The sequence below is a fragment of the Pygocentrus nattereri genome, chromosome 1 (genome assembly GCF_015220715.1).
Source record: "Pygocentrus nattereri isolate fPygNat1 chromosome 1, fPygNat1.pri, whole genome shotgun sequence".
Lineage (NCBI taxonomy): Eukaryota > Metazoa > Chordata > Actinopteri > Characiformes > Serrasalmidae > Pygocentrus > Pygocentrus nattereri.
In genome coordinates, this window is record NC_051211.1 from 6,883,084 (window position 1) to 6,909,728 (window position 26,645).

Genomic DNA, 26,645 nt, shown 5'->3' on the forward strand with positions numbered 1-26,645 from the left:
TTTGGCTGGCAAAAACACTGATTAGAATAGATGCAAGTAAACAAAATGCAGTAAAAAGTCAATTTTGAAAAAAAAATGTTTGATATCTTGTGAGCTTATTTGAAGAATAAAGCTTGGTTCTGGACTTCTCCTCAACATCCACCGCCATCATATGGATTTGTTACATTCCATCACCACCACACTTAATTTAGCAAAGTAAAGTATTGATTAGCCAAAGCAGGTATTGGATAATAACCACAATTAGTACTGGGCTGCCATAAGAAAAGGTTTGAAACATACACTGACATACAGAAAATCACTGCTTATTGTAAATAAATAACTGATATCAGTTGCGCTCTAGTATATAACATGCATGGAAACGTATATCTGCCCAACTTTATATCCATTCATCAATCCATCTGTCCATAGACAAGGCAGGCCAACCATTAGTTAATCCCCCTCTATAATACTAACTATTTTAATACCCAGTTGTGATTCACTGGATTATAGAGAGAGACATTGTTGGATCTCCTTTCCACAAGAATTCCTGAATATTTCGACACAGTAACCTGGAAATTGCTTTCAGTTTAGCTGTAATAGAAACCTTGGGGTAGTCTGCTGTCTAAAGTCACACCTCCACCCACTTGGTGGGCAGGTGGAGCTGTGTCCAGACATGAGACAGAGTCCAAACCCCGCTGACACAGACGAGCCACGATCTAGACTCTGCTCAGCCTGGTCTGTGACTCATTCAGGCAACTTGCTGCAACAGCGAGCGCAGCAATAACCAGGATATGACCGTACGTCAGAGGAGAGAGGCTTGGCAAGGCGTGCGAGTGAGTGAGTGAGCGAGCGAGCATGTGTTTGTGTATGTGTGCGGATCGCAGAGGAAAAGCCCCCATGAGGGCTGGCGGAGGCTGATTTGAGTGTGGCTGGCTGTAGCTGCGGCAGGCACAGGCGCGTACGGGGGGATTTTTTAGCCTTTCACATGTACACAGAGGAATATGGATGTCTGTCTCCTCGCCAGTCCAGAGTACCGTGTGTCTGCTGGCCCTTTCTCCTCGGAGGTAGGTCCCTTCAGCCTGGACAGATCAGCTTTAGGAAGCACAAATTTACATGGTCGTTTCTACGTGGGTGGTATTGGAGTAGTGTGCGTTTACCTTTCTACCTATACAAGGTGCCTGATTTAGTGTCAGACAGATTTCTGTGATTTTAAGCTAAATATGATTCAAAGCTTAAGTCGTAGCACTTTGTTCAGACGGACAGTACAGCAGTCAAGTGTTTGGTAATGACCTCATACACTTTGAAATGCCACTGAAACACAAAATAGATCATTTGTTCGTTTGTTTACAGTCAGTAATATTATGATGTTCTGTGGGTTTGGAAGCTGTTGTATGTTGGCGTCAGTCAGATTTCGGGCTGCTCTGTGAGCTGCGAGTGCCGGACTGAGTGTTTAGTGTGAGAGACTTTTTCTGGACTGTGTGCTGGGTGTGGTGACGTGCAGTGGAATTGGGCTGATAATAACAGCCTGAAGCTTTGATGGTGTTTGAGAGAGAGTGAGAGAGTGAGAGAGACAAAGAGGTGCGCTCTGGTGAGTTCTAAAGTCTGTCGGATTTTACTGCCTTTCCATTTTGAGCAGGTTTTAGCTGCATCATCTGTGTACCATCAACTATCACAGTCAGTCCAGGCAGTTCTATGCTGGCTCTGTTGGATTTTTTTTGGTTTAGTTATTAATTATTAATAACTAATTATTAATATTATTAATCATTATTAATATTGTAGATGGTCAGCTGCCAAACTACCATGTTCCAACCTGACTGAAATCGACTCGATCAAAGCGATTGTTGTAATCATCAGACTGTGACACCAGAGGTGGCCAGAGGTGGTAGAAGACCTCAAGTTCCTTTCTCAAGTGAAAGTGTAAAAGTACATGTTACTAGATGTACTTAAAGTAAAAGTATTTATTTAATGCCATTTTTGATACAGGATGTTCTTTACTGAGTGCTGATTAAATGTATATGTGAGAGCTGCATCTGCAAAATCATACAAAAGACAGATTTTATTATCTTTTTATTTGAAGAACATATGCCTTGTTATAAGCATTGCTGTTTGAACCAACCAGGTCAAAAAGTTCTAGTCAGTAAGGCCATGGATGGGAATTTTCCGATGTATTTGCATCATGTGGATCAGACACAGCAGTGCTGCTGGAGTTTTTAAACACTGTGTCCACTCACTGTCCACTCTATTAAGCACTCCTACCTTGTCAGTCCACCTTGTAGATGTAAAGTCAGAGACGACAGCTCATCTGCTGCTGCACAGTTTGTGTTGGTCATCCTCCAGTCCTTCATCAGTGGTCACAGGACGCTGCCCACAGGACGCTGTTGGCTGGATGCTTTTGGTTGGTGGACTATTCTCAGTCCAGCAGCGACACTGAGGTGTTTTAAAAAAACTCCAGCAGCACTGCTGAGTCTGATCCACTCGTACGCACAACACACACTAACACACCACCACCCAAATAGTACCTGCTCTGTGAGGGTCCATGGGGGTCCTGACCACTGAAGAACAGGGTTAAAGGGGGTAACAAAGTATCAGAGAAACAGATGGACTACAGTCTGTAACTGTAGAACTACAGAGTGCAGCTACACAGTAAGTGGAGCTGTTAAAATGGACAATGAGCGTAGAAACCGGTGTGATCAGTGTATATCTCAAAGGTTCATCTGCCCCTTTGTAGTTTCACTTCCAGTAGAATATTGATTTGCTTGATTACGTGCCTGAACAGAAGTTACCTAATTAAAAAAGATAAATCAACAGGACAGCCACATTTACAGCAAGCCACGTCTACCTTTGTTGGATACCAGCAGATTTACCTACGTATTTATTTACCCACAACATCCCTGTAGTTCAGCTTTTGCAAAGTAGTGCATTCAGACCCTACTGTGTTGATCGATGTATCCTTTTATACAACTATTTATACATGCTTCTGTGGCGGCAGGCGATAAAGTGAAACTAAACTTCACACCCGCTGAATCCACTTCAGTTTCACTTTGATTGCTTTTTGCTGGCCACTGATAAAGAGGCACCTACAGATATCAACGGAATTACCTCATAAGGGATCTAGCCTACTTCATCAATGCCGTGCATATATTCAGCTGAAAAATTAATAAGACAACATGATAAATGATAACGTCATACATCTTACCACTAGCTACTTCATGTGGCTCTGCTGGAGGAATGCAGCACGCAGTGATGAGCAAGGAACTCATGAAGGATAAAGTCTCTCCACAGAAATGTTTGTTGTAGCGATGATAATAACCAAACTTCATGGCTTATTAGCGATAAGTTTGGCTAAATTGATTTTTTTTATCAAGTGTTAAACTGCACGGTTCTTACAATGGTGTTGATAGAATGTTGTTTAAACAAACAAACAAATTAATTAATTAATTAATTAACCAAAATGACACAGCAGCACTCAGCTGATGGGCCGATTGCCCCCTCGTGCCCCTCCACCGTGCCTGCCAGTGTGTAGAGTGCACAGTCCATGACCACATGGCTTTTACAGGCCTAAGTCGTCTATCCATTGCACATCATGCAAAATTTAATCATTTAAATGAAACTCAGTTTATACTCTTGTCTTTATTAAAAATGTTTATCCATTCGTTCGTTCATCCGTGTAGAAGAGGTGTCATCCTCTGTACTCTATTCTCTAAGCAGTTGTGTTTATCTTAGCACATACAGAGACGGGTGATTGATCAATTGCAGAACGTCTGTAAGAAAATATTTGACCTACAGCATGTTTGGTCAGATTCTGAAGAAGAGTGTAAAAACAGGACAGCATCACATTCCGAACCTGGTGCTAATCTCAAGAGAGCTTTTCACTGTGTGCAGATGAACAAGCTGGAAAAAAGAGAAAAAAACCATAATACATTCAGCAATCAAAATGCGCTGTGAAGTGATTTACAGACTGACCGGAGCAAAGCCGCTTTCGGGTTCGTGTGGCAAGCGCTGAAAGAGCTGAGCTGAACCTGATATTGTGACAGTGTTATAGCTCTATCACTACTGGACGTCGCAGGTGTTTAAAGCAAATTGAATAAAAAGTTCGGTTCATCTTTGCTTTACTTTTACGTTCAGTTGGCAGAAGTGTTATATAAAATTAATACAACCATCAAGTAATGTTGATCTCCCTGAGACAGCGGTGATGTCATTCGCAATAACACACGCCTTCTGATTGTGAACCTTAAATCAGTTTTTCCAGGTGAAAATTTTGTATTCATACCTTTTCATAACCAGATGTTTTAAAGCACAACAATAAAATAAAAGTCTGGAGGTGAGGCGGGGTGTGTGGAGTGTGTGGAGTACAGCTTATAAATACAATTTCAATGGATTATGGTCCAGTTATGTTCCCTGACTAAAGGTACTGAGATGTACCCTTGAGGGTTCCACCCCAGTGACAAGAGGGGCACAGCCCCAGTGATAGTACCTTGTTTTTTGAGAGTGTAGCTCTATTTAATGTTAGCAAATCACCACCCTTATGTATTTTTACAGCACCACAGAACTGTGTGGATTCTGCTCTTCATCATCACTTCCATTAGTTCAGTTGCTGCTGATGTGCTTGTTCCCTTGCTGTGTGGGTGTGTGTGCGTGTTTATGTTCCCTGCCAGAGGAAACATGTCTAATCTGTCCTTTAATAACACTGACAGATAAACAGATTGGCTGGGGACACAGAGGATGGTCAGGAATGTTGTGTGGCAGGGGTGGGACGATGCTGCGGCACTGCTGGGGGGGTGCCTAATTGGCGGAACATCTGAGCTGGTCTGCCAGGATGGGTCCAGTCCACTTACCCACAGAGTTTATTGAGTCTATTTCAGTGGTTCCCAACCCTGGACCTGGACTAGGGCCTTACTGAAAGGCAAATTTTATCACCAGTGCGCATATTATGGAGCTGAAAAGTGCAGTAACCACTAACATCAGCTAATATCACTTTATGGTTAAACAGGGTAGTTTAAACGTGAAAGTATATATAATATTAGTTAAACAGTGCTTTACTGACAGGTATGATTCCATTACTGTTAATGACAATTATGTCAGATTTCAGAGATCATAGTTACTACAGTCAACTAAGATCAAATACCTTATTTGCCTTGTTAGTTCATGTTCCTGTTCATATTATGCACAATTCATCATTTAAAAGATAAAATTCTTGTTTTCCTGTAAGCACCCACCACCCCTCGTCAGACGAATGCACTTAGCGAGCTCTGAGACCCTGACATCAGGTTTCATTCACACACACGTCATGACACAAAAGGAAAGTGCAGCAAAACTTTCCACTCATGATGACTAAACAGCACAAACTCGGACTGATGTAAATAACGTCAATATCAGATCTGCTGATCACACAGGAAAACCACAAAAATATGCAGGACAGCCAGTAGTAGTAGTAGTAGTAGTAGTAGTAGTAGTAGTAGTAGTAGTAGTAGTAGTAGTAGTAGTAGTAGTAGTAGTATCTTCAGCTAATTTCCTGGTCCTGATGATTGAACGGATAGTGTTTCCCCAGAATTATCCCATCCTCTGTTTGGATCTTCAGGCTTCTGAATAGCTTGTTTATGATTCCTCTGATTATATTCATCCATCCTGTTGTTGGGTTTCCTCTTTTACTTTCAGCTGATCCAAGCATAATTATCTTTTCCAGTGAACTAACTCTTCACATAATGTGTCTAAAATAAGAGCTGTAGTTTGGTTATCTGGGCTTCAAGTGAGAGATGAGGCTTGATTTGGTTGAGGATCCTTTTGTTTTCTCTCACCAAAGGCATCAGACTTTTTCCAGTCCTACTTTTTTTTTTTACTGTCCAGCTTTCACATCTGTAACTGAATGACTACAGCCTGGACAGTTCTCATCTTTGTTCGTAGAGACACATCATTCATCCTTGTTATGTTGAGCGCCAATCTGTGTCGTATTTCTTGCCTGCTGGACTGCAGAGCTCCAGGATCAGTATTGGGAACCTTTGGTCGTGTCCTTGAGAAGTTTGCTTATGGCCTCGGTCTCAGCTGAAACAAGGCCCGATTCTGTTGTGATCCACTCCACCCCGTTTTAATTTGTAGTTTTTAATTCACAGTTAAAGCTGTGTTGCTCACTAAGTGGCGGATGTGGGGTTTCATTGTGCAACATGGTTATATCAGTCTCCTTTATAGCCCGTTTAAGCTCTGATGTCATGCTTTCCAGTTAAAAATAAAAACAGGGTTTGGTTTTTGTGATGTCACTAAAGTCCCCAAAAGGGCACTGCAAGCTTGGCAGGGTTAGGCTGCTCAAGACCTGAAGTAGTGCCATAATTTGCATATTGCCAATGTTTATTGCAGTGCACATTTTAATTTGTGATTTGGATCATTTGTTCATTATTTAAAATTAATTTACTCTGGAACTGCTATGTACCCATGTCAATACATTAATTAAACATGTATTGACAAGGGTGTAATGCATTATGTAAGCTAGATTTTACAGTTACAGACTACCCACTGTGCATCAAACCATTCTTTTTGAAGAATCCTTTTGATGTAGCACAATGTGAAATGAGAAATTGTGCTACATACAGCTCATCACAGCTGAGACCCCACTTACCTTTAATAGTAGTTGATTGAAGTTGATGTTGTCGATAGGGGCAGTCGTGGGCTGGAGGTTACGGACCTAGCCCTGTGACTGGAAGGTTGCTGGTTCGATCCCCTCGGCTGACAGTCCATGAATTGCCCTTGAGCAAGACACCTAACCCCAAATTGCTCACCGGGCGCCGTGGATAGGCCTGCCCACTGCTTCGGACAAGTGTGCTCACTGGCCCCTAGTGTGTGTGTTAACTAGTGTGCATGTATGTGCGTGTTTCACTGCACGGATGGGTTAAATGCAGAGGTCTAATTCCTCTGTGTGCAAACACCGTGACAAATGGTTGTTAATTCAGATTTCAGGTTTCAACTATGCTTTATCACTTGAATAGTGTGATAGCCACCCATCTGTAGTATGTCTGTTTGCATAATCTGAGAGTGCCTTGTTTGTTTTTGGGAGCGACTCCCAAATAATAATAAATAATATGGTAATTAATGTCTGTACTTTTCTGTAAAAGTGCCATTAACATGACCTTTTGTCTCTTTATGTCTTTTGGACAGAATATGACAGACACCTAGCGCACGGCAAAGGCATGGCAACGGCGTACTTGGACCCCAACCTGAACCACGCCCTGGGCGGGGGGGCCAAGTCGCGCCTCAGCACAGGGACGGAGCGGGCACCTGGAGCCTCAGACCGGGTCCTCAAAGTCTTCCATCACTTCGAAAGCAACAATGAGCACAGCACGTGGTCCAGCAACATCCGTCACGGAGATGCCACCGACGTTAGGGTAAGACAGTGGAGGAATTAGGACACAGTGGTTCTAGAGAGGGAGGCTGGGCACTGTGACCCAAAAACTCATATATAGTACTGTGCAAAAGACTAACGCTGTTTAAAGCTTTCATTAACATGCATTTGTGGTGACTAATCATGTGAGTGGGTTACGATCAGATCACTCAAATTCAGATGTGGTCAGAGATAGATCTTTACCGCCTTTAACCCAAGTGCAAATGCGCCTGCGCTGACCAGCAGGCGAGAGAATCATCATAAAAGACAGAAGATAACGAGGCTGAAGTTCTCTCATATCATAATGGGGGGCAAAGGTTAAAAGAAGTAAAACAGATTTGACCCATATGTTGTTTTTTTTATGCTCAAAAAATACAGGGAGATTCACTCGAAAGAGGCCCCGAATATTCTTTAATAACTCTTGCCAGGACGAAGCAATCTGAACGAAACAATGTGCAATCTCATCAGAATGGTGGTGTACAGTGTAGTGTAGCGCATCTTCATGGTGCGAACCTATTGGGTTACCAATTCATTTAAGCGATGTCAGCGTGAATTTAGGAAGAAATATTTTGTTCGTGACGTACCCTCAAAGAGTGTTATTCAAAAGATGGTACAGCAACTGGAAACAGCAGGATCATTGATGCCCTCTCATGCGGGAGGTCGAATGTCACAGGACACAACCTCTGAGACACCTGGCACAGGAGACTGGGAGGTCTTGCTCATCATGTCATAAAGCTGCCAAAAGGGCAGTAGTGCATGAAGCGTCGGAAAATGGAGATCACTTCCAGCATGGCATGTAGTACAATCGATTACACGTACGTCAAGGTTATGTAGCTTGTTTTATTGGTTCTGATTGCTTCATCCTAATGGGAGTTACAAGAGAATATTCAGGGCCTCTTTCGAGTGAATCTCCCTGTACAATCAGATCTCATCTGGTCACATTGGAGATGCATTTTAGTGAAAATTGTAAATGGAATCTGGCCAGAGTTTGTCCAGAACCAGGAAACACGTATTAATGCAAGGACTCTTACTGTTTAAAACTTTATCTGGGTGTAACACTATAAAACACAGTACTACATTAGAATAAATACAAGTAACTATGAATGCAGTAAAACCTTAGAAGATTGTTGTGTTTTTAGTAAAATTACTAATCTGTGTCATCACATGCATTTGGTCAGTTCCATCAGCAGCACCTGATTTCATTTAATGAAGCATTTAGATACACTAAGTATTGGATAGTAACTGTAAATGCTGGACTTCCTTGAGTAGAATTTTGGAAAGAAATATTTATGCAGAGTACTGCTTCCTATTGATAATTGTTTAATACATTGCCCAGTGCTAATGCAGTGTTGCCCAAGCAAACTTTGCAAAATGTTTTGCATTGCATATCATCACTGTCCAAAAAAAAACAAACAAAAAAAAACATTGTGTGAAAGTGTCATGATGAATGCACCAGTAGAAATGCTCCAGATTTACCTGGATTAAAATCTCTTTACATCAACTTGTATTAAATATTAAACATGTCTTTGTCTTGTCCTGTAAAGCTCCCACTTTGGAGATACATTTTCCTCAAACTCAAAGTCTTTCTTTATTGTCTTATAACTGTGCCACTGATTTGCACTGTTGCAAGTGAATGGCTAGACTTCATCCCCTGCTCTATCTAGCAGGTAGAAAGCATATAGCACCACCTAGTGTTCCGAATTAGTACTTGTAGGAGCTAAATAGCTATTAAAATAGCAATTTAGTGAGAGTGAAAATGAAAATATGATACGAACTTTTGGAAAGCAACACACTCGCCCTGGCCCACTGCAAGACGTACATTTTAGACGTGTGAATAACTGGAAAGAGCAAGTTTCCCTACACTTGCAACTCCACAATAAATGTGATGCTTAACAGAAGTTATTGATAACCGTTGCCTTTGTTCTGGGTAGCCTAGTGCCTCTTAATGCCAGTATAAATCATTTGCAGAAGAGGAGGCTGTGAGCTAGAGCCTCATGTACCTATGAATTATTTAGTGTGTTCAATTAGCTCTGCTTTCCGCGACCTGTACTTTTCCATTTACCATCATTTCTATACTTCTAAATTGCTTTTGCAGTGCCGAAGAGGACTAACGCTGTTTACAGCTCGGCTTTAAGAACTTTTCCCCTGAATGTTGAGCAGTTAAAGCTTCAAAGTTTGCTAATTACAAGCTGCAGTCCACTGAGGTGTCATTGTTGGGCTTTGTAGATAAATGTGGCTGTATGTGCTCGCGGAGTGGGGGAATATATGTGTGTTGTGGCATGCTATGTTACGTCGCCTCTCCCTCCAGGTGGGTGGATGTGGTAAAGCCCCTTTGAAGCCCTGTTCGCTCGAGTCTCTCTGCTGGAATGTCTTGCTTTCCTTCTCCGTCAGTGGGAAGTTGAGTATTGAATTCATTAGCTACTCGGATCTCCTTGTTTCCTGACTCTGAAGGAAGGAGTCGGGCTTTCTGTCGGAGGAGCACATGCTGTATTGATCAGTGGGCCTTCGCCAAGGCGATTGTTGAGTCCACATCCGCCGGACGGATGAACATCTTGTTCCTCTTCCTCGCATGGTCCCTGATGGCTTCTCGAATGTCCATTCATGCTCTCTTTGATCGGTGTAGTTCTTCCGTCCTGCTGTAAACTCATCCCGACACCTCCACTGCCTGAATGCAGCCTGTTGGCTTTCGTTACTCGATCTGTGTAAACAAATAGTTTAAATCAAATTCACAGTTTTTTATTTTAAGACAATGATGTCTGGCAGCTTTGGTGTCTGGAGTTCTGATTCTTTAGTTTTGCACTGGAGTGATGAGGCTATTGCACACACTTAAAAAAATGGTTCTTCAAGGGTTCTTTAGTAAAGAAAATGGTTCTCTTTAGAACCATGGACACTCAAAGAGAGCTTTGATTGATTAGGTTCAGGTTCTCTGCATCCTCTAGTTTAATGGAGAATGTGATGTAGATGGTTAAATATGTATAGAACCTTTTGGAACAATTGAAGAACCTTTTTTTGGTGCTATGTGGAACCAATTTCAAAAGGGTCTACTGCACACACTGTATCAAAGAACCCTTGCATGATTTTAAAGGGTTCTTTGCATAATGGAAGCGTTCTAATGGAGAATGTGCTGTAGATGGTTATATATATATATATATGTAAAACCTGTTTGAAAAGGATTCAATATAGCATCAGAAAGACAATAGAAGAACCCATATATATGTATAGAACCATATACAGCATGTTCTCCATCAATCTGAAGAACAATTCCATGATGGAAGTAACCCTTTAATAATAGTTTAATAATCAAAGTTCCATGTAGAACAATTTTCTTTACTGTAGAACCCTTAAAGAACCGTCTGTGTAGCTAAATTTATTTTGTCTATACTTTTGTCCATTTTTACAGATAATGTGTCACAAAGTGTCATAAACCGCATAAGCAAGTCCACTTAAAATTGCTTAACTTCTTATTCTCCTGGGTGTATTTTTGGTTTGTCCATCTGAGTTTACAAGGCAAATTATTCAGTAACTGCATGAAGTGTAAATTTTTATTTTATTTATTCATTTATTTTGATAAAATTTCCCCTCAAATTAAGAGAACATGTTTTATGATCTACACATATTACTATATGCTTACAATTTACTGCTGAAAGCCAAAAATCTCAGAAACTCTGTGTTATTTTATAAATATAATGTTTCCAGAGCAGATCACTGAAGAGACGTCGTCTGTTTATAGTTTATAGTCCAGATTTGGGGAAAAACGGTTCGACTTTCAGTAGAAAAAAAAATTGTGTTCAGCTTCTTTTATTCTAAAGGCTTAAAATGACATCACCGTCTATTTGACTGGAAAGAAGAGTTACAGCCTCATGACACCCACCCTTTTTTTTTTTTAAACCCCAGTTTTTCTCCCCAATTTAGTCATTTCCAATTCCACCCACTAGTTAGGACTCCCCCAATCACACTATTATATAAACACTAGGTGGGTGAAGGCTAGGACAGGCTTCCTCTGAGATCTGTGAAACCAGCCTCTGCTTCTTTTCAAAACTGCCGCTCACACGACGTAATCGGACGGCCGAACGCGCTCGGAGGAAAGCGCCAACCGCCAGATGTGTGACGTCAGCTAACAGACGCCTGCACTGAATAGCATCACGTTGAGTGATGAGGGGAGAAGAGGGGTCATCCTACCCACCCAGAGAGAGCGAGGCCAATTGTGCTCTCTTGGCCTCACGGCCACGGACGACTGTAGCATCACCAGGGATCGAAGTCGTGATCTCTTGATGACCGAGTCAACGCTTGGACTGTTTCACAGTCGGGAGCAGACACCCACTTTTTTAATGTAGGTAATGAAATATGAAAATTATGAAGAATATGACAAAGTGTGACTGCTGGGATAGGCTCCAGCACCCCCCCGCCACTACCCTGACGGAGAAGCGGCTTGGAAAATGGATGGACGGATGGATGACCAAGTGTGCTTTGGAACCACCGGTGGTCTCAAGGAGTTGAAGAACTGAATGAAGTTTAAGACAAATGAGTTGATGATGATGTGAGCACGGTGCTAATTATTTGGTATAAACTACTTTAGCCTCCAGTACTAAACTAACAGGGCAAACCTCAGACACCAAACGTGTCTTGGCTGATTGTCTTTGGAGTTATAGAATTGAGAGAAAGGTGTTTTGAATTTGTCTTTTCCTTTAATATCAGCATCACAAAATATCAACCCTTAAGCGAACTCTCTTCTGGCTCTTTCTCTGCAGGTAATCAGGCTAAGCTTGGCTGGTTTTAGGCAGGAGAGGGATTGATTAGACACAGCGGATGGGAGTCTTGTTGCTAAGGCACGGCCGTCTGACAGAAGGCTGTTGGTATTAATTGCCACTCTATATGCTTATTCGTGGTAGAGTGCTCTTATGTGGTGGTCTGGCAGGGTGCCAAAGCAAACAGGCCCACAGTGTGGTGACTTCATTAGTCTGATGCAGCCTTGATTAGGCCATGTGCGTGTCTTCTGTGTGGCTGCTCCAGCTAGCTTGAGTCAGCTCACTCCTCGCCCTTTCTGAGCGGGTCTGACATTTCTGTCCTCCAGCTGGTAACAGGCTTCCTTTGTATACTGTTCTGTTTCCTTTTTAAACCTTAGAAGAGATATTGATATTTTAAAATTAGGGTTTATCCAATCAGACGATACTGAAGTGCTAATTCTGTATGACCTGTACTCAGTTGAAAAGAGTGTCACATTTGGTGTTTTACCTTATAAACTCTTGTGAATGTGTTCGCTCATTCCATATTTGATGCCAAAACGGTTGGTACAGGAGCATGTTTACCACTGTTACGTCACTTTTCTTTTTTACAGCACTTAATAATCATTTGAGGACTGAAGACACCAAATGGTCCACTTTTGAAATCCAAAATGTGTTAATGGTGCCTTCACAGATGTGCAAGTTACCTACTAATACACCCGTTACTGACTGTGGCTTTTTAACTTTACACTGGTAACAATCTGGATTGTCATTTTCTTACTTGATCTGGAAAACACTATCCATTTTTTCTATAAATCTGAAAGGTTTGACTCGTCAGACCACAAAAACACATTTCCAACGTATATCGGTCTGTTTCAGATGAGCTCAAGCCCAGAGAAGTCAGCAGTGTTTCTGGACATTGTTGGCTTCTGCTGTGCGTAGTACAGTCATAATTTGTATTTGTGGAGGCAGCAATGAATGGTGTGTATTTTCAGAGTATTCCTGAGCCCATGTGGTGATATCCATCACAGAAGCATACTGGTTATTAATGCATTGCTGTCTTTGTTTACTTTTGTTTTTTGTCAATGCCTCAGAGATTTGCCCCAAATTTCCTGAATCTCCTAATGATCTGCCATAGGAGCTGAAATACCTGAAATCACTGAAAACACTTGTTGAGGATCGTTTTTTTTTTTCTTTACCAAAAAAGAATGAAGTTGATGGAACAAAAGTTTACATAGCTTGTCTTTGTATTTTTTTTTTTAGATATATGTTAATGTAGACATAAAAATCTCTGCTTTTGGTTTTTGTTTACATTTCACATACTGTCCCAGCTTTTTGTGGTGAATGGCTACAGATTAAATCTATAAGAAATGTCTTGCCTCAGTGGAGAAATAGGCCTGCGGTTTTTTGGACATGAGCAGTTCATGACAATCCATTCAATCCACTCAAGCAGTTTGCTTGAAGCTTACAGGGTTTAATGATTCGGAGGCAAATTGCTTTTGTTGCTAATTGAGCAGCGCTGCAGATGAGTTTTCGAATCATTACTGCTTTATGAATGCCTTCTTTGGGGAATAAATACATGCTGATATTCTCTTAATAGCAAAAATCACAAACATCCTGGAAACAAGACGTTGGATTTTTAATAATGCGAGAATTCTAAATCATGAAAATAGTGAATCAGTGAAAATGTAACACAGATGGATGAGTAAGCAGTACCCACACGTCTTTTTATGTGTTTAATATAAGGAACATGCTAGATAATATAAATTCAGTGAGAAATAAAATGAAGGAGTTGAACAATTCCTCACAGGCCTCGGACATTAACCTCTCACTGACTACTGACAGTCGGAGATTAAGTAATGACAAAGCCAGGCTTAATAGTCAGCTATTATAATGGTAGGTTTAGAGACGTCCTGCTTTTTGGTGTACCAGGAGATCGCCACTGGATTTGTACTGGGATGGTTTTCAGTGAATCTGTTTTTTTTTTTTTTGTTGTTTTTTTGTTTTTTTTTGTAATGGCTTCCCACCGTTCTCAAACCATTTCAGAGTGGGTTTAATGGCTGAGTTAGACTTTTAAGGGATGGGTTCATGTTTTGTTAAAAGATTGCTGTTGATGTTTTAAGTCTTCGTGTATGATGCATGTTTTCTTGAGTTTATACATCGATCAGGCATAACATTCTGACCACCTCCTTGTTTCTACACTCATTGTCCATTTTATCAGCTCCACTTACTGTATAGCTGCACTTTGTAGTTCTACAGTTACAGACTGTAGTCCATCTGTTTCTCTGATACTTTGTTTAGCCTCCTTTTACCCTGTTCTTCAGTGGTCAGGACCCCCATGGACCCTCACAGAGCAGGTACTATTTGGGTGGTGGATCATTCTCAGCACTGTGGTATCACTGACATGGTTGTGGTGTGTTAGTGTGTGTTGTGCTGGTCTGAGTGGATCAGACACGGCAGTGCTGCTGGAGTTTTTAAACACCTCAGTGTCACTGCTGGACTGAGAACAGTCCACCAACCAAAAGTATCCAGCCAACAGCGTCCTGTGACCACTGATGAAGGACTGGAGGATGACCAACACAACACATTGTGCAGCAGCAGATGAGGTATCATCTCTGACTTTAGGTGGACTGACAAAGTAGGAGTGTCTAATAGAGTGGACAGTGAGTGGACACTTAATGTTTAAAAGCTCCAGCAACAGTGCTGTGCCTGATCCACTCGTACCAACGCAGCGCACACTAACACACCACCAACATGTCAGTGTTACTGCAGTGCTGAGAATGATCCACTGAGGCTTCATGGGGGTCCTGACCACTGAAGAACAGGGTAAAAGGGGGCTAACAGAGTATCAGAGAAACAGATGGACTACAGTCTGTAACTGTAGAACTACAAAGTGCAGCTATACAGTAAGTGGAGCTGATAAACAGAAGAACGAGCAGAGAAACAAGGAGGTGGTCATAATGTTATGCCTGATGTGTGTGTGCGTGTAATTCTGTCTGGATTGGTAGAAAATCTGTTAATACTGCAGTAGAATCAGGTTTAAGAAAGTACATTTTAAAATGACGAACCACTAACAGGTAAATAAACTTGTGAAAATAAAATTGTGCAACTATTGCTACTCATTAAAGATTGTTAATGTTATTTAATTTTTAAATGAACAACAATTCCTGTATGAATAGACAGGTTAATCATTCAAATTGAGAAATGTTCTTGCCTCGTTCAAATGAGGACCCATTAGGCAATTGGTTCTGCTGGATAGGCCTTTAAAAATGAAGCATACAGTTAAAATGGTGGTGTTGGGGGAGCACTTTTAGAGAGGAAGTGCAGCTGCAATGATGCACACTATCAAAAGCAAACACCCATGTTCATGTTCTCCAAGAGGAAGTGTGAGGTAAGACCCGGAGCTAGACCCGGTCACAGCATTCATATTCGTTTTGATTTATATGTGAATTCCACCTGTTCTTTTCATGTTTGAGATGTAAAGAAAGTTGTTCAGAGTGGTTTGATCTTTGTTGCAGAGAAACTTACTGACTCAGATTTCTTTACATTAGTGGTGACGGGACTTATCTACAATGCAGATGTTGCTATTTTATTTACTAATTTACTATCCAAAATGACCACTGAACTTACTCAGGTCGTTCTGATGTAATGTTGTTGATATTAAGTTATTGGTAAAAAAAAATTCTTTGGGGATTATTTTGACTTGGATTTAAAATAACTATATTGTAGCCCAAAATCATATATCCAACTATCACTAGCATATTCATAACTTTCTGTTAGGGTCCTTTTAGAGGCATCAAATGCTTTGGATGTCTGGTTCCTGTTGCCACCACTGTGAACAGTTCTGACTCAGTGAGTTTCTCTAGAACAGAGCCTTTCACATCAGACCGCTCTGAATGACTTTTTTGTTAACATTTCAACCGTTTACTTGTGCAGAAATGTACAGTTCAGTGGCTTTGAATGTGGCTCAGCCAGTCAGATTTCAGAGCCGAAACTATCCATTTTATACGTGATATTTTGATGGCTTTGCTTTCAGGCTTGAAAGTAACTAATCATGACTAATAGTCTAAAGAATTTGCCAAAATTCCCATCCCTAATCAGGCCTCCCTATGTGCCAGGAGTGTTTCTAGTACTTGATGGTTCATAGTCATTTTGCAGGAAAGGCCTTTCATCATTAATGAGTTTGCTTTGCTAGTGTGTGTCCTCTTGGGTGTTTCGCTTCTTAACTGACAGCTCAGACAGTTGCTTTCCACTTTTAGGGACCATCACCGCACTTCCTTCACATCCTCATCCTCAGAGACATCCAGCGTCTGCTATTACAGCGTGGAAATGGGACGCAGTCGGACCCTGGGGGGTCTGCCATGGCGAACATCCCGTCATAAATAAGCTATGGCCCCAAAGTGTTTGGGCTGGGCTGTCACAGTGAATAGCACTCAGATGTGTTTCAGGGATTGTCCTTTCATTCTCTGTCTGAGCTGTATCAGTGGAGTCTGTTCCTTTGAGATCCAGTCCATGTACGGAATTGGTTTTGGGGGCTAAAAGCGCTTTGAGAAGGATGCTAGAAACGGTTTCAGTAGAGTTTTTTAAACCTTAATGTAAGAGACTGTTCAGTTTATGGGCTTAATGCTATCTGAGTTTTTTTTCCTGTTTATAGACTGGTTGATCCTTTAGCCAAGCGAGCAACCAGAAATTTTCCCGACACAATAAGCTTCCTTGTGGATTACGGTTGATGCTAACCCAGTGATCGCACATAATGCGGTCAGTGTGGGAGCAGGTAAAGGGTGCAGTGTGCCTATTGGAGCAGCTTCTGATAGCTGTGGGCTCGATCAGATTGTGTAGGTGGCCTCTTGTCACTGCCAACCCATCTCCACGGCCCTAATCCTATCAAAACGCCCAGTTCCATCTAGCCAAAAGCGCTGCCGTGGCAACCGAACCGCTCACCCTGTCAGCTTGTAAGACCCTGTGCTCAGCATGGATGATGTCATCTGACATGAAGTTGTCCACTCTTGTCTCGTCATTGCTAATGTGCTTCTGTAAAGGAAAAGTTTTTCTTGTTCCATTAATTCAGTTGTAGGAGTTTGATATTTGTCTTTATACAGCAGTTAGTTCCGGCCACACAAGCTGATTGGTTGAGAGGCGTTCTAACTGTCACTCCCCTGAGATGCTGTTGCTAAGCAACGACTTTAACAGCTGTAGGAGACGCTCAAGCCATTTGAACGTTTTTATTTCTCACTTTGCCACAAACAGAAAACAAACACTTTTAAGATCACATCTGACCAACAGTCGATTTGATCTGACTCTGAACTGAGACAAACTAAATTCCCAAACTGTCAGTCGGTCTGTCGAACTGCCGGCTGTGCAGCGAGTGGGTGGAGCTCGTTACTCTGATGTAGCAACAAGCTGCTGGTTAAAGAGCCGTAATTTGATGGAAGGAACTGAACATTAAAATATTAAACGCCACGTTCACGGCCCAGTTTATTAATTCCTTACTTTATTTATTTAACTGTTGTATAAAAGCAATAGAAACACTCGAGGTCGTGTGTTATTGCCAGTAACATCACGGCTGTGATGATCTACGGCGACCAAATCACAACAGAGATGTTATTTTGCGATAACACACTCCGTCTCGTGTTCTGTTGCTTAATTAATTCCAGTTCAGTTCCAGTCCATGTGCAATTTTAATGATGTGTACAGCAGTGGTCTGCATGTCTCAGTTATATATGACTTACATGTGTCATGTGTGTTGAATCTGGTCAAAAATGTGTTTGTTTATGAATGATTCAGTTAACACTACTATAAAGCTTTCACTAGTTTAGCCTAGTTAGTTTATAGTAGCCTTAACACAAGCTGCATTCCGTTGGACCAGGCACAGTTCAGCATAACTTGTTTTTTCTATCAAATCATTAATGTAGAAAATTGAAATAGTGGCTTATGAGTATTAAGTGTATGCTCATGAAAACTCAGGATGCGCTGAAAATCTTCTGCCAAAAATGGTCAAAAATGGCACTTTTGGTTATTGTCCACCAAAAAAACAAATGTAATCAACATGGATTATATAGACTTACAAAATATAAGGCATCAGTAATATCTATTGTGGCAATTAAGATGAGAAATAGTGATTAAAAAGACATTCAAACAGTCTGAGCAGTATCAGATCAACAGTAAAAAATCACGGCCAAGTGGAACTATTTCATGGTTTCTAACAGAGACGTTTGGAAAGCAGCATTTTAACATAACTTTTTTTTTTTTTAAGTTGTCAAGAACAATGGATTTTGTGGCACAAGTACTTTTAATACATGTATTTTGTGTTGTATTTATTGAGCTTTTCTCAGTTTTTGGGTTTCAGTTTTAGCCCAGTCTGTCCTGAATTTCAATCTTCACCCAGCAATCACCAGTACAAGCATTCGAAATGCAATATTAGATAAAACAAATACATTATAAGCTATTAAAGACAATATCAGGTTGAGCACAGTGCTGCCTCACTCAGTTTTTGGACTGTTACTGTAGCAATAATAATAATGATAAAAAATGTAATAGTAACTGAAGCTCTTAATCTTGCTCATTCAGGGGGTCATTCAGAAGATTGTTGACATCCACAAAGTGAAATGTGTGGCGTGTTTCGGCCTGCGGCTCAGCCACGTCCAGTCAGGGGAGGTCCACTGGCTTCACCCCGATATGGGCGTGTCCCACGTGAGGGAGAAATACGAGCAGAACCGACCACAGGATGAGTGGAGGTGAGTCACAGTCATGCACACACGTCCCTCACATCCTCCATCACTGCACTCTTCCATATCATCAGCCAAAGATATTTGTCTTGTGGGTGGAAGTAAAAGGACTCTAAATAACATTTCTGTCCTACAACATCTCCGGCAATTTTCACAACAGGAAAAGTGCTCTGTACTTCATACTAACGTGATGCCACATTCAAAAAGCTTAAAAGAGAATTTCCAATTTTACTTGCATCATCCAGGTGTCAGCAAAGTCGTTCAGTGTGGTTTGATGAAGTGGTACATTGTAGCCTCACCGGCTCTGATTTCTGGTAATGGTAACCATATATATAGAAGGTTATATGTACATCATTGCTGTCTGAAGAAAACCTCGTATTTCCATTTTTGTTGTTTTTCAGTCTTTGACAAAATTTAAAAATGGCCTTTACATTTTGTGTAAATTTCATGAAGAATGGACCAAAAGAAAAAGCCCAAAATTACTTGGAAAAATGTCTGATTCCATTGACTTACATTAAAAGTAAAGTGGGCTTTTTCTTCTCCTGTTCTATAGGTAATGTTGTTGATACATATATATATTTTTCTGTGGACTGTTTTACATTAGAACACCCTGCAGGTACCTCTTTACCATGAATGAATTAACTTTATCACAAAACTAGCATAAAACAGTAACTCTCATCAGACAGTGTTTTCCTATTTCATGTAATAACTTCAGACGTCTGGTTCCCATCACCACCACTGTGAACAAGTAAGTCAGAGCGGAGCATTTCACATCAAAACGCTCTGAATAATTTTGTTTTGGTTGAAATTTTAAAAAATTGGTTTAATTTCTCTTTTTATTAGGTTGCTTTGTTTAACTCATCGTGCTGTACCTAAAAGAGGGCTTCATAAAAATTGAAAAGATAATCAAAAATGTATTATTTTCAGAGTGATGAATTCCGGTGACCAGTCATAACGGCCTTTTAAGGGCGTTGCAGGAAAACTATTGAGTTAATAAAACCACAGACACAATATCATCGGTTGGTCGAGTAGATACGAAACACAGATCCACTCCCCCCAGAGTAGCAGGCAGTCCTGGTTGTCATGGAGATTCACCCGGCAGTTGTGGCACTGCGGCAGAAGGAGAGCTGTAACTGACAGACGTCGAAATCTGCGTTTGTGTCCACGGGCATGTGCTTGTGTGCACATATGTTTGTGTGCAGAAGTTGCTCTTCATCAGTGCTGTTGGGGAGATTCCCTCTTTTTAAAGGCACTATCATCATATATTTCATCAGAAATTTCACAATACAGTAGCAGTCAAAAGTTTGGCCACACAGGCAACAAAGGGTTTTCTTTATTATGTCCCATATTTTACAATAATAGAGACATCAAAACTATGAAATAATGCATATCGATGTTGTCAGAACAATACCTTGCATCTCCATTTCTGTTGATTTTCAGTTTTTGACATAATTTGAAAATGCATGATGGCCTTTTTATTGTTAATTATTGTTTATTTTTTATATTATATTAATTATAAATTATTAAAGTAACTTTGCAAGACCTGGTAGACCACCAAAACTGCCCCCATCAGAGCAATTCAAGCTTTCATCTTTGAATGAGAGAGAGGGAAGGCAATCAAGCTCCACTCTTGCTGGTTTAAGAATATTATTAGATTATTCAACCTGTTCTTGTACTTTTGTCTTGTTAGTTGAGTTAGTCTAATCTGGTGAAAGTGTGTAATTCTAATGGCATATAGTTTTACTTATTTTGAGAAATAATGCAGTGTTGCTTATTTCAAGAAGTAAAATGTGTTTAACAAGTAAAAGTATCTGCCAGTGGAATAAGACACTTTCAGTACTTTAAAACAAGTAAAAGTACAAATAAGTACAATAATCCAATAATATCTTTATAATAATATAATTCCAGGCTTTTTTTTAACTTACTAAGATATCAGTTTCTGCATTGTGGAGATATTTGACATTTGGCTGAATTATTTGACTTGATTTGTTTTCTTTTAAAAGGGGGCAGTCATGGGCTAGAAGTTAGGGAACCAGCCTTGCGACCGGAAGGTCGCCGGTTCGATCCTCTGAGCCGACACTCTGTGACTGAAGTACCCTTGAGCAAGGCACCTAACCCCTAAGTGCTCCCCGGGTGCTGCTGTCCATCCCTCCGGGCGAGTGTGCTCACAGCCCCCTAGTGTGTGTCTTCACTAGTGTGTATGTGGTGTTTCACTGGGTTAAATGCGGAGGTGAAATTTCCCCGTTGTGGGACTAATAAGGGTCTCTTAATCTAATCTTAATCTACTCTTAAGTAATGGGGTCTCAAAAGCATGTTGTCGAGAGACTTCCACCAAAACCGTCCCCATCAGATGAACAGCACTTCAGAATCAAGCTCCACTCGTTTCAGATCTGAAAAGGTCCACAGGTGTTTCTGTCCATCTTTCCACTGTGAGAAGACAACTCAGTGGTATGGGTCTGAAAGGACATGTAGCTGTTTCTGAGAAAAAGAGGCAAGCAGTGGGCTGAGTCCAGACCTCAGCATCACAGTGTGTTTGGGATTACTTGGATTGCAAGAAGTAGAAAGTGTTGCAACTAACTATAAAGATTTAAATAGCAGATTTCCTTGAAAAAATGAAAGTGAGTCTCCTGAAAAGAATGGAAGCTGTAACAAAGGCAAAGAGTATATACTACAAATATTTATTTAATTGTTGAGGCTTCCGTGTAAGTTTGTGTTCAATCTATGTTGAAAATGAATAACCTGTCCTTAATGTCTGCTTTGACTGAAAAATGAAGGGTGGTCTCTGATTTTGCACAGTGCTGTTCTATCCTTCAGTGTTTCCAAACATTTGTCAAGTTTAAAATCTTTAGGACATGTGTTGTGGCCTGATTAGTAAAATTCTGTGCTGGCACCACCTGGGCCTTCAGTACTACCATTGTAGTAGAGGGAGTGCAGAGTGATGGGCTTAAACACTCAGAATGGGAACAGGTCTGTGTATGTCTGGCTTTAGGACGGGAGTTACACCCTCTAACCTCCACACACCGCCTCACAGATGGCATTTTCCATGCCCCCCCATCTATAAACCACTTCAGACAATACCTCTCTACCCACTCTCATCAGGATGTTTTCAAACTCCAGCCAGCTGTTCCTCCCTTTCGCCATCCTCATGTCAGCTTACCCATATCTCAGAGCTAGGGTGCCCAAACAAAACAAGAGAAGTGGCCAGCATGGGCTTTTAAATCACTGGCCGCTCCATGTCCAGAGCCATTTACAGCTTGGCTTTGTCTTTCTTTGGGCTTGCTTACTGGGATCAGCTGCTATTCAGGTTTTTACCATGCTGCTTATGAGGAGGATATTGGTGATGGAAAGGCCTTAGATCAGTGGTCTGCAAGTACGTGCATGCAGGCATGTTGCTGCAGAATCAGATCGAAGATTGATTTATGTTAAATTGTTTTTTTTAAAAACCAAATTGTGGGTATGAGAAGGTGACTTGAAAGTCTCAAGCCTGAAAGTTTAACATTAGCTAGATGTTGATGCCAAGTTAGCCCAGTTAATGATAATATCCGTAGTTGATGTAATGAAATCATCACGTGCTCAAGCTTGAACACAATGGCTGGTTTTATTTTGGTCTATTAACTATAGTCTATTAATTTTTTCAGATAAAATTAGTTAATAATAGGGCATCAGCGCAGGCATCTGTTAGCTGATGTAACAGAACTGACGGTTGCTGTTTTCCTCAAAGCGCGTTCTGCTGTCAAATGAAAAGATGTGGTGGTGTTTCACGGGTTTTGGAAGAAGTCTGTGCTAGTCTTTGCCCTCCTAGCGCTGGTGGTATCGTGTGATTGGGGGAGTCCTAACTGCTGGGTGGGATTGGAGATGCCCCCCCCAAAAATATTAGAGATATTGACTATACAATGATTTCACTTGCTAAGATATCAGTTTCTGTCTTCTGTCTGTGCCTGAATTAATTCACTCATTGATTTTAGTCACACTGTGAGTGCATTTTGCGATCAAGCTACTGTGTTCAGTGTTCATTTGCTGTAAACACTAACTGCAAACCACTACTACTGTTCAAATATGGTGTTAGAAAAGGAAAACCTCAGGCAGACAATGTCAAGCACTGGCTGTGTTCACATGCAACGTTTTTGCCAATCCAATTGAATACATTCTGATTATAGGTGAAGATGGAGGTTCAAATGCACACTCAACAATCTGATGAAAAGTCTTCATTTATGTGCTCACTACAAGTAATCACATCTAAAATGATGTGCATGCATGGAGAACCACTTAGTGTAGATGCTACCATGAGAACCAGCATCATATGAGTCCAGCCAGAGTGAGATGAGCAGCAGTGAGCAGTGCTTGTGTTTTTAAATGCTTTAAAATGATGTCAGACTCAGGAAAACGTGCTTCACATGTACTTATAAAGAAGAGGAACACATCATGTTCTGAGACAGGTAAGCTGGACGTCCGTCCCACCACTGTCTTTTAAAGATCAGCTCCTCCATGTTGAACGTTATAAACTTGCATGGATATTATTCTTCTATATAACGGATTATTTACGGGATTACCCACCTCATTCAATCGGATACAGGTTGTATTCTGAATGGCCTCAATCGGACAACACTATTCCGATTGAGGTGTTTACATGGACGTATTCTATTCCGATTGAGCTATTAGTCGGATTATTAATGGATTATTAGGCTGAATGTAAATGTGGCTACTAAGAAGCTTTTTGCATATAATATAAAGCTGATACTGGGCCCAGAGTAAAAATATTGTGGACCACTGCATCAAGGACTATTTGGAGAGCCCATTGCTGTGTCCAAGCTGCTATGAACTTATGAACTTTTGGTGAGATTGAGGCTTTCACAGCTGCTTTTTTCAGGAGTTCCAATTTTGTCTCCCTGCTGAAGGCAGGATAGAGTCTGAGAGCTTTGAGTAAAGAGGATGGCAGTGAGAAGAGATTAAGTTTAAAACATGATGATGTCATTTACAAGACTGAAACGGGGCAACTGAACACTTCAAATAGCTTTTCTCAAAATTGTGATGTCTGAGAGAGAAACGGTGATAGAGAGCAGTGAATAGCCCACTGCACTGGTCCAGTCCTCCGTTCTCAGAATCCTCTTTCTATGAAGTTATTCTCTTTGTTTCCTCAGCTCCTGCTTTATCCGTTTCTCGTTGTTTGCAGCACACAGGAACAAAGCGGAAGATTTTCCACCAAGAAAATCCAATACATGTGCAGCTCCACACTTCTTTACTGCCGCTCATTTGTTCCAGCTGATTACTTTCATTGTGTTGTTTGTCTAGGATTGATGCCTCACTTTGATCCGAGCAGAACGCCAGTGTTCCTTTCTTCCTGATCTTCTTGTACCATTCATCACTCCCGAAGAGTTTGCTTAAGTCTCCTCTGCACAACACATGTTTTTGTCACTCTAGGCCCCGAGGCAATGTTGTAATCAGACGAGGAGGTGGGTTCAGAGCCGGGGTGAACCGTGGAAACGTGCCTCGCTCAATAGAAAACCGTGAAGCCTCGAGGCTATCCTCTCTCAGCCCTGTCTTAGCCTGTCAGCCAGGTGAGGTCATCGTCAGCCAGCCTACAGAAAGTAGAAGAAGCTTCAGGAGAATTCATCTTCACACCTGCACGGCCATATATGCTGCTCCGGTTATTCTTTAGGTGGTGACCAGTGATGGGCGTGGTTATTCAGATACTTTATGCACTTAAACTGTTGCTATAAGATCTTAAACTTGAGACAGTACTGTGCAAAAGTCAGAGACCACCCTGTCTTTTTTTCATTTCCAGTCAAAACAGCTATAAAGTACAAAGCAGAGCACTTTGACTTAACATGAAATTACAAAGAAGCCTCAACAAGTATAATATCATTTTTTTTCAGGATTTATTGTGTCCACACTTACCTTTATTACACCTTCCATTCTTTTCAGGAGACTTGCTTTCAGTTTTTTATTAGTGGAATATTATGAATATTATGCCAAAGCTATCTCCAAAGTTCAGTCTTACCTTGTATTTATACCGGCAGCATCACGATGCGACAAAGCAGGCTAGAGATCATTAATTTTCAATGAGAGCTGGCGATTTCTGGCGACAGTAGGCAGCATGAACGTTGGGGCACAAAGTGGGCAGAGTCAGCGATGTGACAAAGCGGAGCGGCATTTAACTTTATGCAAATAAGGAGCAGAGAAATGTGGCGAATACCAAAAGGCATTGAGCCAGAGCCGGTTTATGAGGAGCCTGGTCACATCCTATTTCCCCAGTTACATAAAAAACAGGACTGCTAAAGCAGAGGGCGCCTACGAAAGAGTCCTCGATGAATGGGAGTGAATGGAGCTCAACGTCTTAAAACGAAAAGTTAAAATAGTTTGTAATCACTCGCCCAGAGCTTTCATTTTAGAAAGTAGAAGGATGCATTTCACTAAAAAAACAAAGAAATCTTACTGATATATTTTCTTTTTTCTACAGCAAACGGGTTTTGGGCAGCAGGAGGCGGGCTTTACTGCTAGAGCGTGATGATTGATTGGCGAGCGAAGCAGCTCATTGGCTGTTCTCGCTCACTGACGTCATGGACATATATATATGAGGCGCCTTTTTAAACTCCTATAACTCGAGTTTGAAAGCTCTTAAAAATATAACAGTGGTGTTAAAATGTTTTGTGCTGCTCTGTGTTCAGGAGATGATTGCATTATTTTACACTAAAAATGTTTAAGCATTTATAAACTATGATTTTGATCAGATGCTCCATATCAACCCATTCATTTTGGACTCGCTCGTGAGAAACTCTGAAGACATTGCAGAGAGTGGGAATTCTCCTCTGTACAAGTTCTCTGATTGAGCAGCGTAGTAAGCACTTTATCCCTGCCACTGTGAAACAGTATATTTCATTTTTGGTTCCTAGATAATTGTTCCTGCTACAGTGGCAGTGGCAGTAAGTACAAAGATCAAATAGCGTTTTCCTTACAAACTGGCTGCACAGGCACGGGGGGCTTAGTAAAAAATAAGCACACGAGTGATTTCTCACCAGGATATTTATTTCTAGCGGGAATGCATCTGATTTTTGCTTGGTGTCAGTGAAACCATGGCAACCAACAGTCCTCTCGAGTTCAAAAACACCCACAGACCTGGAGCGATCAGCGATTTGGGCAACCAGTGGGGAAAAAGTCGCTGCTGGTGTGAGCATAGGGTTAGAAGTTGGTTGCATTTTCTGTTTCTCACCATCCACGTAATCCCAAACTATAAATTAAAGAATGTTTAGCGATGTTAATAACATTATAAAATATTATTATTGTTCCTTCTTTGATATATTTGTTGGGACATTCACAAACTATTTGTTGGAATGCAAATAGCAAAAATGGTTAAATTGCCCGTCTTTAGTAGGGACAGGTCTTTGTCTCTTTGTGTGGCTGGGTGGAATGTCTTGAGCTTGTAGAATGATGTCATTGCCGTAAGGGACTTGGAGGTAAATGTACTTTAATCTCCGAGGAGCTTGAGAAGCCTTGCTGATCTTCACCACCTCCTGTCCCTGTAGGCTCTGTGGAATTGAGTGCCATGCTGATAATTGTCCCAGGGAGGAGTTATTTATGATGTTTGGTGATCCCAGTCCCCCTCATCATCTAAGTGCATGTCTCTAATTTCAAAGGCAACAATGAGACCCCCTCACCAGAAAAGATTACTTCAGCTTATGTCATATCAGGTATCTGCAGTAATCCCTTTGTGGTGTTACAGCTACACCATAGTACCTCATTAGAGTATTGTACGGATGGGTGGGTGGATGGATGGATGCATGGATGGGTAGGAAGGCCGTGGGCTGGAGGTTAGGGAACCAGCCTTGCAACCGGAAGGTTGCCGGTTCGATCCCCTGA

At 41.1% G+C, this 26,645-nt stretch overlaps 1 protein-coding gene across 19 annotated transcripts in view; it reads left to right on the plus strand.

Annotated features, from left to right (window-relative positions):
- Positions 1–26,645, plus strand: part of ptk2aa (protein tyrosine kinase 2aa) — a 194,414-nt gene that overhangs the window by 80,958 nt on the left and 86,811 nt on the right. For 18 of the 19 annotated variants that reach the window (XM_037547061.1, XM_037547201.1, XM_037547093.1 and 15 more), the window contains 2 exons: positions 7,123–7,349; positions 18,634–18,800. In XM_037547061.1, coding sequence (XP_037402958.1) covers positions 7,155–7,349; positions 18,634–18,800 — 362 coding nt within the window. In that variant the 5' untranslated portion in view covers positions 7,123–7,154. Of the gene's footprint in view, positions 1–852; positions 1,044–7,122; positions 7,350–18,633; positions 18,801–26,645 lie in introns of those variants that run through there. The other variant, XM_037547029.1, reaches the window with a different exon arrangement.